Below are 15509 nucleotides of genomic sequence, written 5' to 3' on the forward strand. Positions count from 1 at the left end.
GTAACTATTCCACAGTAAAGGCCAAAATCTGTCCATCAAGTTGTATGTAGGCAGAATTGTACTTCAGCAACAGCTGTATGAAAAGGATGACTGTAATAAAGAATAAATACAGAACACTGGGAAAGCCTGATTAACATTATGTTAAACTGTTTCATATTGAGATGACAGAAGACATGGGAATAGGGCACCCATTTCTGATGCCTGTTTCCTGTATGTATGTATGTATGTACGTACTATGTTAGGTCAGTTAATCCCACCACCACAAGCGTTCCCTTCTTAGGGTCTTTTACTAATATGGTACTTCCTGATCATAGCTTGTGAATACGGATCTACATTACATGAAATTGGTTCTGCCTTTTCTTAGTGGAATCCAAATATTTTTTATTTAGCTCCTCAATTTCTCTTTTGCTTCCCCTAACCCAGAGGATCATTACATTTTTAAAAATATATTTTAACAAACAGGGATGTCACACACAAAAAAAGTTACATTGAAAATGGGTTGCCAAACCCTAGGAAGAGCTGTCAAAATACTTAAAATATTTGGAAAGAGTTCATGAAGTTTGGTGGGCTGCTTGAGCCCCTGCAAGAAATTGTTCTCAAGGGACCATTCATGCAAAACTCCCCAAAAGGAATTTAAGAACAGGCCCTAATTATTAAGCCCTCAGTAACAAAGTATGTAGCATTCTTTATAGACATCTGAAAATATCCCGTGAAAAGCTGTTGAAATAAATTTTCAAGCCATATTTTCAGGATGCTGTTTTTCCTGTAGCTCCTACAATTTTTTTCACCATTGTTCAAATTTATGCTATTACAGTTTTCTAGTTAATTTAATATACTGATCCTACAGCCACTGAAGTCAGTGAGTTTTGCCCTTAACAGCAATGGATGTAGGATCAGGCCTTTCACTGAATGTATCTGAACTGAGTTTCTGTGTGTTTTTTTTTTTTTGAAAGTATAACTTAAAAACAACACTTGATATGAACATTTATGTCCAAGAACAATAAAAAGGTGGTGACAACAATGCACTGGATATATGGTTTTAGGATAAATATTTATTTAAATACCCCCATCCTACAAAAAAAAATGACTCATTTTTTAAACAGAAAGCCCATACTGGACTTCACAGAAAATAGACTATGTACTGATAGAATAATAATAATAATAATAATAAAAGATTTAAAATGGGGGTATTCCATGTTTTTGCCTCACCATGTGAGACTGATCTTTATCTTGAAAGTTACTGAATTAAAATTCCCATACTACATGTGGCAGTAGCAACATGATAGAGTTTTGCTTCACTGATTAGAATAAAGTGAAATAGGTTACTGTAGAATCTTGACACAAAAAAAGAAGAGGCTTTGTTATCCAATCAGCCAAAGCATTAGTGTGATGTTGCACCCTATAATGCTTTACAGAATATGCTTATAAATGTAAGTATGACACAAGTTTTATGCTAGATACGCCATGTAACATATCTTTGCAAAGGTTACATTCTACTGCATGTATTCGTCCTATTCGTATGCATGTATCATTTTTATATCTGAACTTATGCGCGTTGGCTCTATGCTTGTATTTAAAGTGTTTGCTGTAGAAAGCACCTAAGGCAGATTTGGTCAACATAACGTGAAGGGGTTATTCAAGTAAATGGAAGTATGTAGCTAACAATGGACCTTGACAGACACCAATCCACATCTGAGCTTTCCTGGGAACGTTCGGGCTAACAAGTGGGCAATGGCGTCGACCTGTTGAGAACTGAGTCATGCATGGACATGTGACTCCAAAACTCCATCTTGTAGCTTTCAGAGTAACAGCCGTGTTAGTCTGTATTCGCAAAAAGAAAAGGAGTACTTGTGACACCTTAGGTCGCTATCTTAAAACAAAAAAACTTCAAATCCAGACTCCAGCGAGAAACTGCTGAATTGGAATTCATTTGCAAATTGGATACTATTAATTTAGGCTTAAATAGAGACTGGGAGTGGCTAAGTCATTATGCAAGGTAGCCTATTTCCTCTTGTTTTTTCCTACCCCCCCCCCCCCAGATGTTCTGGTTTAACTTGGATTTAAACTTGGAGAGTGGTCAGTTTCGATGAGCTATTACCAGCAGGAGAGTGAGTTTGTGTGTGTATGGGCATGGGTTTTTGGAGGGGGGTGAGGGAGTGAGAGAACCTGGATTTGTGCAGGAAATGGCCTAACTTGATTATCATGCACATTGTGTAAAGAGTTGTCACTTTGGATGGGCTATCACCAGCAGGAGAGTGAATTTGTGTGGGGGGGTGGAGAGTGAGAAAACCTGGATTTGTGCTGGAAATGGCCTAACCTGATGATTACTTTAGATAAGCTATTACCAGCAGGACAGTGGGGTGGGAGGAGGTATTGTTTCATATTCTCTGTGTATATTTAAAGTCTGCTGCAGTTTCCACGGTATGCATCTGATGAAGTGAGCTGTAGCTCACGAAAGCTCATGCTCAAATAAATTGGTTAGTCTCTAAGGTGCCACAAGTACTCCTTTTCATCTTGTAGCTGTAATTCTACACGGGGAGGGGCGGGGGGAGGGAGGAGGAGAGAAGAGGTTTCCACTCACACAAGAGAGAGACTATATAAGCCCCTGGAAACCCCTCCATTTTGTCTTCAGCTGGCTCAAGAGATAGCCTCTCCACCCCAAAGAGATGCCTGAAAGAAACTGGAACAAAGGACAGTAATTACAGAGGTGTGAGTGATCGCTGGACCCAGACTAGGAGGAAATCTAGTCTGTAAAAGAAGCTTATTGGAACATCTCTGAGGGTGAGATTTACCTGCATTTAGTGTTTTACTATAGTAGGCTTAGACTTCTGTGTTTTTCTGTTATTTTGCTTGGTAATTTACTTTGTTCTGTCTGTCAGTCATTATTTGGAACCACTTATATCCTACTTTTTATATTTAAAAACATCACTTTTTACTTATTAATTAAGTCAGAGCAAGTATTAATACTTGGAGCAAACAGCTGCGCATCTCTATCAGTGTTATAGAGGGCGAACAATGTATGAGTTTATCCTGTATAAGCTTTATACAGAGTAAAACGGATTTATTTCAGGTTTGGATCCCATTGGGAACTGGGTATCTGGGTGCTGGAGACAGGAGCACTTCTTAAGCGTTTTTCCAGGTAAGCCTGCAGCTTTTGGGGGACGTGGTTCAGACCTGGGTCTGTGTTTGTAGCAGGCTAGTGTGTCTGGCACAACCAGGCAAGGTACTGAAGGCCCAAGCTGCTAGGGAAAATGGGCTCAGTAGTAGTCCCAGGACACCAAGTGGCCATTCCCAAGGGGGTTTCTGTGACCCGACCCATCACAGTTAGCTATGTTCAAATCAACGTTGAGAGAGTTTTTCCCCCCTCATTCCAGTGGGGAAAAGAACCTGCACAACATGGCGCTGAAAAAAAAAAAAATCATTCAACCCAGCTTGGGAAAAGAATATTTTATGTTCCAAAGACCCAAAGATTGTTTTATGGAGTGCCCAAGGTGTGGCCAAGTAATGAAACTGCTCAAGTCAACTGTAGCTCGCAACCATGCTGAGAAGTGGTGCAAAAAAAATGTCCAAGACTTCAAACACCTTGAGTGTAGAGAAGCAAATTCACTCAGGAGGCCACATCAAAAAGAGATAGAGAGGTAAAGTCAATGACTGACTTTAACCAGAATGTCAAAGATGCACAGAATGATCTTTGCCTTGCCTACAGTTTAGCAAAAGCCAAATTGCCATTTAGAGCAGGTAGCATCTTCAAAGAAATTGCCAAAAAAATTGACCCAGAATGTTCTCCTTTTCAAAGACTGCACTGCAGTGCCAGAACTGTAGCAAGAAACACTGACGATTTAGGTGATTACCTTTACGGTGAAACTGAAAGCAGCAGTAAATGCTCCATTTGTTAACTTAATGTGTGACGAAAGTATCACAGAATCTCAGGGTTGGAAGGGACCTCAGGAGGTCATCCAGTCCAACCCCCTGCTGAAAGCAGGACCAATCCCCAATTTTTGGCCCAGATCCCTAAATGCCCCCCCTTCAAGGACTGAACTCACAACCCTGGATTTAGCAGGCCAATGCTCAAACCACTGAGCTATCCCCCCACCCAGTACTGACCACAGTGACAAGAGTCAGCTTATTATGTACCATTACTTTGTGAATGTTGACACAAGTGAAATTCGCTTCAAGTTTTTGAGCTTAATTGAAATAGCTGAACGATGTAATGCTGAAAATCTGAATGCAGCCATTGTTCACAGTTTGGAAAAGGACCAAAACAAGTATCCCGTGGATAAAATTTTGGGATTTACATCGGAAGGGGCATCTGTAATACTAGCCCAACGTGAAAGTGTTTCAAAGTGACTGAAAGATCGTTATGGTGATTTATTCATCCAGCATTGTATGACCCATCACCAAGCCTTAATGGATAGAGATGCTGAATCAGTCATACCTGACTTTGTGGAAGATATGATCAAAGCGACAGAGATATTTCAGGTTTCAGAGTAACAGCTGTGTTAGTCTGTTTTCACTAAAAGAAAAGGAGTACTTGTGGCACCTTAGAGACTAACCAATTTATTTGAGCATAAGCTTTCATGAGCTACAGCTCACTTCATGAGCTTATAAGCTCACGAAAGCTTATGCTCAAATAAATTGGTTAGTCTCTAAGGTGCCACAAGTACTCCTTTTCTTTTTACAGATATTTCAGTAGGGCTGTGAGAAAAAAGGAGTTTAGACAGATCTGTGAGCTGAATGAAGAATATTCAAATCTGGTTAGCTAAAAAAAATTCACAAGTTAAGTTTGGCTGCCTGAGTTGAGAGGTTTGAGCTACTGAAGGATTCTCTAGTGCAATACTTGGCAAGAGCGTCATTTGGGAACGGGTCGCCAAATTATAGAACACATTGCCAGAATATCTATGACACTATGTCATTAAGTCTGGTAATTTTGTCAAGTGTCCATCATGCAACAGGGTGGTGCTGACCCCTGCCTGAACCCCAGCTGGCAATGATTCTTAAAGAGAAGAAAAATGATAAAAATGAGGAACAGACTCCCCAAATGATCTCTCCCTTCATCTCTACTCATGGCATCACCACCACCTAAGGACAAGGAAATCAATACTAAACCAAACGAGGGATCCTGGCTGAAAGGATTCCAGCCAGTAAGACTGTTTAGCATGTGGTGAGAGAAATCTTTGATTTGAATTCACTTGCGTGTTAAGTTAGGCTTTTAGTGTGTGTTCTGGGACTGGGATTTGCTGGTGCTGCTCTGCAATGTAGTTCATGGCTGGCTAGCTAGCTAGCTAGCTAAAATACTTCTACAGTATAGCTGGAGGTGATTTACATGCTGTGTGTGGGCAGACCAGGAGCAATTACTCTCACAGCAAACCCCTGTAAATGGAACCCCAGGTAGGAGAATTGAGGGGACACAGCTGTCCATCTGTCGTGTGTGTGTGTGTGTGCACACACAGAGTACTCCAAAAGGAATAATTCTCCAAACGGAGGAAAATTCTGTGCGAATTGGGAGGGAAGGTGTAAACAGAAATGTAAAATTAAAATATGAAGTTCTTTAACAAGTTTATCAGGTGGCCAAAAAGCTGATTCCACAATCAAAAATGAGACCAACTTTGGCTAAAAGTCCAGCCCAGTTCAGTAATGAAGTGAATTAGAAATCAAAAGAATACTGTATAACAAGTGGGTGAAAAGGGGAAACAGAACAATCAGAATCTGCAGTTAGAAAATTGAGAAGGGAAGCTAAAGCCATCAGGGAAAAATCCATGGGTCGCAGAGCTAAGAACAATCAGGACCACTTTTTAAAGTATACTGGGAATAAAGAAATCCTAGCAATGGTATAGGCTCATTACTAGATAGAGATGGTAAAATTGTTCATAATGATGGAGAAAGGTAGAAAGTATTTAATTTCAAGTGTTCAGATAACCTGCTGACATGGGTAATTGTTGGCCGATTAGCCTGAAATCAATCATGAACAAAATGGAGAAGCGGATATGGGATTCAGTTGATAAACAGGACTATAAGTAATGCCAGCAAAGTTTTATGGACAGATTTCAAAGAATAAAATTGGGTTTGTCTGATAAGATTACGTTTGGTTGATGATTATTACAGATATGCAGTTCAGTTTATAGTACCGCACAATATTCGGGTTAAAATATTAGTACTACACATTATCAATAAAGCACACTAAAATGGTTCAAGATAGATTTAGAACTGAGATCTCACAGTAGTCAATGGAGAACCATCATCAAATGGGAATGTTTCTAGTGGGGTTCTGTTGGGATCGGTACTAGGTCCAACGCTATTAAAATTTTTCATCAGTAGTAAAATAAATATAAAACTACTGTTGATAAAAATTGCAGAGGACACAAAAACTTCCCATCATAAAGTAAGATCTCAATCGCTTGGTAAACTGAGCCATTCAAACAAAAATACATTTTAATATGGCCAAATATAAGAACATGGAATGCAGGCCATAGCTACAGAATGAGGGACTGTATCCTGGAAAGCAGTGATTAAAAAAAGATTTAGGGGTTACAGTGGACAAGCAACTCAACATGCACTCCCAGTGCAATGCTGTGGCAAAAAGGGATAATGTGATCATTGGATGTATAAAAACCGAAGTAGTGAATAGGATTAAGGAAATTCTTTTACCTCTGTATATGAGATTGGTTAGACAATACTGGAATGCTATGTACACAGTTCTGGTTTTATGGATATTGAAAAACTGGAGAGGGTGTAGAAAGTGATTGGGTTGGAGAATTGCCTTACAGTGAGAGGCTTAAAGAACTCAAGCTGTTTAGCTATCAAAAAGATTGAGAGGTGACTTGATTACAGCATAAGTACCTTCACAGGGAGAAAATACAGGATTCTAAAGAGTTCTTTAATCTAGCAAAGAAAAGCTTAACAAGAATCTATAACTGGAAGTGAAGCCAGACAAATTCAAATTAGGCACAGATTTTAAATTAGGGTGATTAATTATTGGAATAAACTAACAAGGCAAATGGTGGAAATCCCCATTTCTTGAGGTCTTCAAATCAAGACCGGATGCCTTTCAGGAAGAAGTTATAGGCTCAATTCAGGTGTAACTGGGAGGGAAGATTGGCCTGCAGTATGCAGGCCAGACTCCCTAGATGATCTAATGTTCCCTTTTGGCCTTAATTCAATGAATCTAGCTTTTTCTTAGAGTCTTTATTCTGGAAACAAAACAAGAATCATGGGTATATTTGTGTAAGTAGGAAGTTCTCTACAGTCCATTTTAAAAGGCAAATTAAAAGGGTAAAATACTAATCTGTAATCTGCTTGTTTTTAAATTATATTTCACAGGACTTTCTTGGTTCTTGTAGTTTCAAACATGAGAGAAGCTTGAAATTCACATTCTTCATCCACCAAGGCACTGATAGACGAGCATAAGGCTCCCATATGAATCCTTCCAAAATGTCAGTGTCTAAGCTAAAACACAAAAAATGAAAGTGCTAGGGGAGGCAGTAGCTTGTGCCAATGCCACTGCCTCCTAAACAGCTTTCTGTCAGTTCTTGAAAGTGCAGTCAGAAAGGTGAATTGAAATCTTCTAAGAAGCAGAATTACAGGTATATACATTTTATTTTATTTTTAATAAGATACCGTCTGCACCATAAATTACTCCTGGAGAGTAGACATCTCAAATGATACCTCAAAATATAAAGCATGATTAATAGTGCAGTTGGCAGAGAGAATGAAGGGCAATACCTTATATTATGCAACAAAGACTGAGAAGAATCCTCCTGCGAGGAACAGTAATACAAAAAATGAAATAGTAAATGTTATCTGGGCAAGTAAAGAGTATCAGGTTTCCTTTCTGCCTGACAGACAAGAAGAAATGCTGGGAGTGGGCTAAGTGATAACAGGCACAAAGATACCGCCCTCCCAGTCCGGGTGGAGGGAGATCAGACAGTTGAATGGGAAAGAAGAAAAAAAAGAAGATCTCCGCTGCGAAGAGAAGGGGAACGAGAAGATGCGAGTAGTGCAGAAGCAGGAGAAAATGCAATCCGTACAACAGACCAAAGCCTCAAGTCAGAGGGGAATGAATTAGGCCTTCATTTCAGCCACAAAGACGATTTCTGGGGAGAAAGGGTTGGAACTGTGGAGACGTATGCTGCTGATTATGCCTAGGGCTGAACATAATCTTAAAAGTGTTCTCTGCTAATGCTCGGATCATGGAGTTATGATGACTTGAGAGGAGAGAGAGAGGTTGGGCTTGGAGTTTTCAGTACTAGTCAGTTTATTGTGGGTTGGCTGCCTTTCAAGTGTCTACTTAGCAACTTCTAGAGCCTTGCAAACTTAGCAGCAGCAGCTTTAGTTGTTGCAAGCCAGAGTTTGATCTGATTTTAAGAAAGAATAATGTTTGCAAGCTACAGGTTATAACCAGAGTGTCGGAGTGCAATTATTTTTCCTGAAAGACAAGTGATAGCTCAATTTGCTAGGAAAGCCACACCAGGCTTCGTAGCAAATAAACCACAATTAGGTTACCCACTGCTACTGAAAAAAAACCCCTAGCTTGACTGGATTTTAGGAGGTGGACAGCTTCTCTCTTGTGCTACACAAAATGAATACTCCATTTTAAAAATGTAGGTTTTTAGTCCTTCTGGTAGATTCCTTTTGAAAAGCTAAGAGATCTTAAGACAACATGGGCTTAACCCTGGATCTAACAAAAGGTCATTTTGTACTACCTGAACTCAACACAGGCAAGGTTCCAACCCATCTCTTACAATCTGCTATGAAAAAAAATAAACCATGTAATTAGGGAGGAAAGGAGAAAGGTTGCTCTGGTTCTCAGTCTTCATCTTTCCATACTCAGCAGGATAGGATCAGCCACTGCTGAACTGAGAATCATATCAGTCTCATCTCTTATGGTGCTAGTAGAATCACAGAACAACTTCTCCACTGAGGTTAATTTATGCCTTTGCTCCAGCTGTACCAGAGGAAATACCTTCATTGCCAGTGGATGGAGACAGTGTTTCTGATCAAGCAGTCTTCTGTTGGTGCCAGGTCAGGTAGCTTCTTGTTCATTACATTAGTCAATAATATCTCCTCCATCTTCTCCCACTACTCCATCACTACCTGATTGAAGAAACAGGGTTTATCATCTGTTGACTAAATGTAATTGTGTTCGGATTAGTGGCAATCCAAAATACCTTGTGAGTATGGCCTACTGCAGGACTTTCCGACACAGGATGTTATGATCTGCTGCCTTCTTATCTAGAAGATGATGCTCAGGTTGTCCATTTAGACATGAGATCTGATTAGGATAGCATAACTGATTGCTCTCATCTCTGGAATATTCAAGAGTAGCTGTTCTTGGAGACAGCAAACTCTCTAAGTGAAAGTTCTGCTGTGTGGTATTCCATTCATCCAAGATTTGACGCAAGTTTAGTATAGTGTTTAGACACTATGGTGATAAGATACTTTATAAATACCTACAGATAAATCCAAGTGATTCCTTTCATACTGGTGTGCCTGATCGGCCAGCCATCAAGATAGGAAACCATGTGTACTCCCAGCCCATGCAGACAGGCTTCCATTACTGCTAAGAATTTCACAAGTATACACAATGCTATCGTAGAGCTACTGAGGTATAGTCCTTTAGACAGTCTGAACTTTTGGAGTCTCCAGATGCAGAATCTCTAACATACTGGAAGTCAGCCAGCGTTCAAAGAGTGTCTCTCACCTTAGAAACATATGGAAGGGCACGCACAGGAAGGTACTGCCAACCAAGAGGAACAGATGCTCCAAGAAGTACCCCACATTTAGAGCATCAAACTGTCACCAGTTATTGCTATAGATATACAGACATACGCTAGGCAAGGTATAGGTATGGAGTAAGGCACTAACGCAAAAACCAATAGTTTAGCTAAACTAACTGAGGCCTAAGGTCTAAAGATTTGACATAATAAGCTAACCAGTAAGTGACCCTATATCATAAGTTGTCACAAGATAGAGTGCTGCATTAAGTAACTGATCCTAAACTGCTGACATACCTGTTTGGAACAGCTTTTAATATTATTAAATCAGAAGCATCAGCAGATAATGCCATGGTAACGAAACATATATGCTAATAAGCTTAAGGTAAATGGCCTAGTAACCTATTGGAGAAGAGTATCCAAACATTAGTAGGGTGAGGATGTATAGGTAAGGAAAAGAGGTTGAAATCCCTATTGCATATGCCTGAGGAATAGGGAGTGTTGTCATAACCTATTATAAAGTTAGTACTCTACCTGTGCACCCCAGATAGATTTCCAGGAACCTACAAGTCCAAGGACAACTTGTGAATCATCTCACCTACTATTGGGCTCCCCACAAAGAATGGTGAGAGTACATGAATGCTGAATTCTGTATTATCTATTTTGCTGGGTTGTAGTGTTTGTGATATTGCTCATTGTGCTAATAAAATTATTACAAAAATCAGAAATGGTCTTCCCTTCCCTAAGTGTGAGTCTCTCTGATACACCGTGGCCCTCAATCTAATTTTGTAGATGATCTAGAGGCAGCTGACCAGCGCAATAAACACATCATGTTAAATTGTAAATTCTAAATAATACCTAACCAATAGATCAGGCAACAAAAGTAAACTGGAAACTATACGATGTTCCACACACCCAATGACATCCACGCTGCATCCAGGCCTTACATGACAAAACACAAAATCTCCTCCACACCAGAGGCACTTGAAGGTATGGATCCGCTGCTGAGTTGTGCCAATTTCAAAGACACTGAATTTTCATTTCTTTTTGCACATGGTGCCTCCTCCAAAGTATGTCACCAACATACTGTTACCCAGGGTTTTCAGAACCCAAAGCAGTAGAAACTTCACTGTTTCACTCCAGGTGGTGTCAGGAATAAATCAATGGGAACACAGCGCTTCCAGATGATGAAAAATTGATACAAGTGTGCTCTGATCTAAAACTACTCTTTATTAGATTTAAGCACAAGAAATAAGTTTAGAACATCCCAAGCAATTACACAGAATCTGAGATGGTACTGAGTAGTTAGCAGCAGGTCCGCAATGGTTGGTCGCTTCCCCACCAGGGAGTACGGTGTCAGGAAAGTCTCTCAGGATAGCTTCAGAGAGCTCACTCTAAAGTACACTCTATTATCTAGTCTTCTGATAACTAATTTTTACAAATCACATACCTCATAGTGACCCGTACTGGTTCATCAGTTCTCCTAACTTTAAGATTGTTAGGAATATTTTGTTAAGTAGTTTGTTAGTCATAATAAGCTTCTATATCAAAGGTGCCTGAACTCAAGGACCCCATCCACTTATTCTATTTCAGTCTCAACATGTTCAATCTCCTCCCATTCTGATTAGCCAAAACTGCAACCCTGCAGATACTTTTGACCTTGCCTCTAGAAGCCCTGCTTGTTCAAATTAATTCTTAACTATGTAGTGTTCCATATTTCATTAATTCATGGTGGCTGAATGCACACAATAAGGTTCCAATTAGCTTGATCAAATTCTGGGGTAACAAAACCACTCCATTCTGGAGCAACAGTACAACCTGCCCAACCCGAAGCACCACCAGTGTCTCTCTTGACATTTAAGATGTTCACTCTGCTCCAGGTAATGGTATTCTGCTGTGGCTCTAAGTGGGCACTGGAATTTGTGCTTGTACCCCAGAGTCCAGAAGAGAGAGAACTACTGAGCTATACAGACCTGCTTGAATGACTCCTTTCAAGCTTCAAAATCAAACATTAAACATAACATCCACCAGAAGCCAACTTTTGTCAGAGTATTTCATCAACTTCGACAAGCAAAGAGCTTATCTCCACTATGTGGTGAGTCACTCACATTGTAAAGTTTGTCTTCTACAATCACCACAGAGCACTAACACTCTCTATGCACTTTATATACACAATTTTAGTAGCACCCCTGTCATAACAGGATTAAAAATAAAAGACATCATGTAGGTGTATCAAACTTCAGTGCTGAGGACTGAAAGTGGGAGCAAACTCTGCTTCAGCTTCACTTAAGAACAAAATCAAATACATAACAATGCAAGGAAGACTCTCAGTGATGACAAATAAATTAAGTAAGGTCCCATAGCTCACACTTGGAAAAAAAAATCCAAGAGTAAGAATGCTGTGTGGGTAGTATCTTTAAAGAAGGCTCTTTATCTAGTAAGATCTGATGTAAGAGTTCAGTGTTTTCCTGCAACAGCTCAGATACTCACTAACACAACACAATCTGTACCAAAGAAAACATCACCTGAATTAACATCTTAGCATGCAAGTAAAGGGGAGGAACTGATTTTTCAAATATTTTGTCTTATAATTATTTGTAAACTTAAAGTTCATGCATATGTTTATGGAAAGCCATTATAGCTTAAAGATAATTTCATCTGGCAAAACAACGTTTAGATAAATAACCCTCTTATTATCTAGCTATTACTATCTATGGCCTTTTACTTATAACTGTTAATATTGTACCTTTATTTGCAGATAAGGTAACCATGGCTAATTTGCCTTCACTCAGTTGTCATTTGAAATTGGAGATTTATTTATTTTGTAATGGTTCCTACTTTTTGAATTGCAATGCAAATTTCCTCATATTTGCCTCTTACCCCCAACCTAACAGCAAGCAAAAGCATGGGTCTGCATATTGCCCACTCTTTCTAAGGACTTCCTTAACAGCCTACATGAAGAAACCCAAGTTACCAGGGACATCTGAATTGCCTTGTGTTTTACTACTAAGAAACCAAAAGTTGCTTTAAAGCTATATTGCCACACCTGAATATAAAACTGGTTTAAAAATCAATTCAATTGCTACCTAATTTGTTTTGACAATGTATTTTTGATAATGAGCTAACTCCAAATTATATTCAATTTTAAAACAGAAGTGGCTAAATCAAAAATATAATTAGGATGAGTTATTGGGAAACAGGCATAGCACCAGTAATAAATAACTTAGCTCACATATAACGATTTTCATCCATACATCTAAGAGTGCTTTACAAAGGAAGGCATCTGTCCCCATTTTACAGATGGGGAAACTGAGACATGGTGAGCTGGTGTGACTTGACCAAAGTCACACAGCACATTAATGTCAGAGCCAGGAATAGAATCCGGGTTTCCTGATTCCCAGTCCAGTGTCCTACCCACAAATCATGCTGCCTTCCTATTAATATACACATATTAAAATGTTTTACTTTACATGGGAATATCACAATTTAAATATTTTCATTCACATCTAGTGCAAATGATCTCTCAGATGAGTTATAGTACACATCCCTCAAAACCTAAGAGAGGGTTAGGTTAGATTATACATTAAACAGCAGTGTAAGATTACAATACTAACAGGGATAAGGAACTTCTTGATTTCTTCCAAAGCATGCCCCATTCTGGCATATGCCTCTGCTGGTGGGGCAAATACTTCAATTAGAACATGCAGGTCATCATTTAGGTGGAAGTATTTTGCTTCCCCACTTTTTCTCAACTCTTCTTCCTGGGAAGGACAGAAAATTTCACTGTTAAAATGTAATCACAAAAAGAAGAAAAAAATGTAAAATGAATGTGTGTTTGAGATGTTTGCCATATACATATAGTTCATGTACTTTTTGGATCAAATACTAAATGGAAACATAACTGGAAATTATAAATTAATATTCTCTACTGTACTCCAAGCCAATGAAACTTTACAATATTGCTATTCTGCCTATCAAAGAATGTTTTATTAAGTATATTACTCAAGAGAAAATTAGTAGATAAGATCTCTACCCTGAGACAATGACTGGTTCCTCTAACAGACAGAATTGTTTCCATTGTTTTGCCTTGATTAAAATAAACTCTCAGTATTTGTGAGCAGCGTGAAAAATATCTTTGTTCTATTTACTGTTTCAGCATTGGGGTTTTTACTCTATTCATTCCTCTTGCACCAACCTACTTCTAGGCTAGCTGGAGAGAGTGCATAATCTTTATTAAGTGACAGGTTTCAGAGCAGCAGCCCTGTTAGTCTGTATTCACAAAAAGAAAAAAGGAGTACTTGTGGCACCTTAGAGACTAACAAATTTATTTGAGCATAAGCTTTCGTGAGCTCCAACTCACTTCATCGGATGCATGCAGTGGAAAACACAGAGGGGAGATTTATATACATAGAGAACGTGCTACCATACACACTGTAAGGAGAGTGATCACTTAAGGTGAGCTATTACCAGCAGGAGAGCAGGGAGGGGGGGGGGAACCTTTTGTAGTGATAATCAAGGTGGGCCATTTCCAGCAGTTGACAAGAACGTCTGAGGAACAGTGGTGGGTGGGGGGGTTGATCATCACTACAAAATGTCCCCCCCCCGCTCTACTGCTGGTAATGGCTCACCTTAAGTGATCACTCTCCTTACAGTGTGTATGGTAACACCCATTGTTTCATGTGCTCTATGTACATAAATCTCCCCACTGTATTTTCCACTGAATGCGTCTGATGAAGTGAGCTGTAGCTCACGAAAGCTTATGCTCAAATAAATTTGTTAGTCTCTAAGGTGCCACAAGTACTCCTTTTCTTTTTATTAAGTGAATGAGCACTCAGTTCAATCTGTGTGCGCTCAGATTTCTGGAAACAGAAATTTCTGGAAATGCTTAGAGGCTTAAAGGAGCTCATCAATTTAAAAATCATACTTATGCCTGAAATGTGTTTTGATGACTTTTTAATAAGCATTGGAAAAACAACTGTGTTTTAAAATCCCAACACAAAAAGCACTGCTAACAGCCTAAGCATGGTTCCGTTGTGCTATTAGACAAGCAGTAGAAGAGTATGCTAATCTAAGTATTAATATAATTTGATTTGAATTTTTTTCTGTCATATATCTGAGGCTCTAAAAAGTATGCTATTCCTGACATTTATTCTATTTAAGTAAGAAACTAATAGTGCTCTAACATCTCTTTTAATGGGTCCAAAAATAGTAGTATTAATTACAAATTAAAGTTTTCTTATTTGTTCCTTCTCTGTCATAATTATGAGTTAAAGTTATGACAATCAGTTCTAGCTTATTGTAGGTAATCTTTGTTGTCGTCAAATGTACACAATATATGAATATTGCAAAATTGGTTGGAAAAGCAAAGTAATCTGATTAGTTGATAGAGCGTTCAGAGCAGGAAAATTAACACATCGTAATTAGTTGGCTGAATCTTCTCATCCTTAACCATCATCTTGTCAATACAAATGATGAAAGGACCACAAAAATAGAAAGTAAAAACCTCCCTCAATGACTATAATGTTCTAGCTAGGAAGGTTTTTGTTTTGTTTTTTCAAAAGCTCCTCTTCAGCTCATTTAACAAATCAGACTTCTCAAAGTGCTAAAGAAAATTTCTGCTTAAGAGCAATTTAGCATGGTCCAAAGAGTACAGGTGAGAGCACCATGAATTAAATTAAAAACTGAAAAACTTAAGCTGGATATCACAAACTTAACGGAGAATGATCAAACTGTATAATAATCTCCCTTGGGAAACAGCACAAGCTCTTGAATAATTTAAGAGAACATACCACTGGAAAA

The 15509-nt window shown here is 38.9% G+C and overlaps 1 protein-coding gene across 1 annotated transcript in view; it reads right to left on the reverse strand.

Moving 5' to 3' along the window:
- The window catches only part of KHDRBS3 (KH RNA binding domain containing, signal transduction associated 3), a 198816-nt gene that overhangs the window by 99906 nt on the left and 83401 nt on the right, over nt 1-15509 (reverse strand). The window contains exon 4 of the mRNA XM_077808828.1: nt 13325-13471. Coding sequence (XP_077664954.1) covers nt 13325-13471 — 147 coding nt within the window. The remainder of the gene's footprint in view (nt 1-13324; nt 13472-15509) is intronic.

The sequence above is a fragment of the Eretmochelys imbricata genome, chromosome 2 (assembly GCF_965152235.1).
Source record: "Eretmochelys imbricata isolate rEreImb1 chromosome 2, rEreImb1.hap1, whole genome shotgun sequence".
In the NCBI taxonomy this organism is placed as follows: Eukaryota; Metazoa; Chordata; order Testudines; family Cheloniidae; genus Eretmochelys; species Eretmochelys imbricata.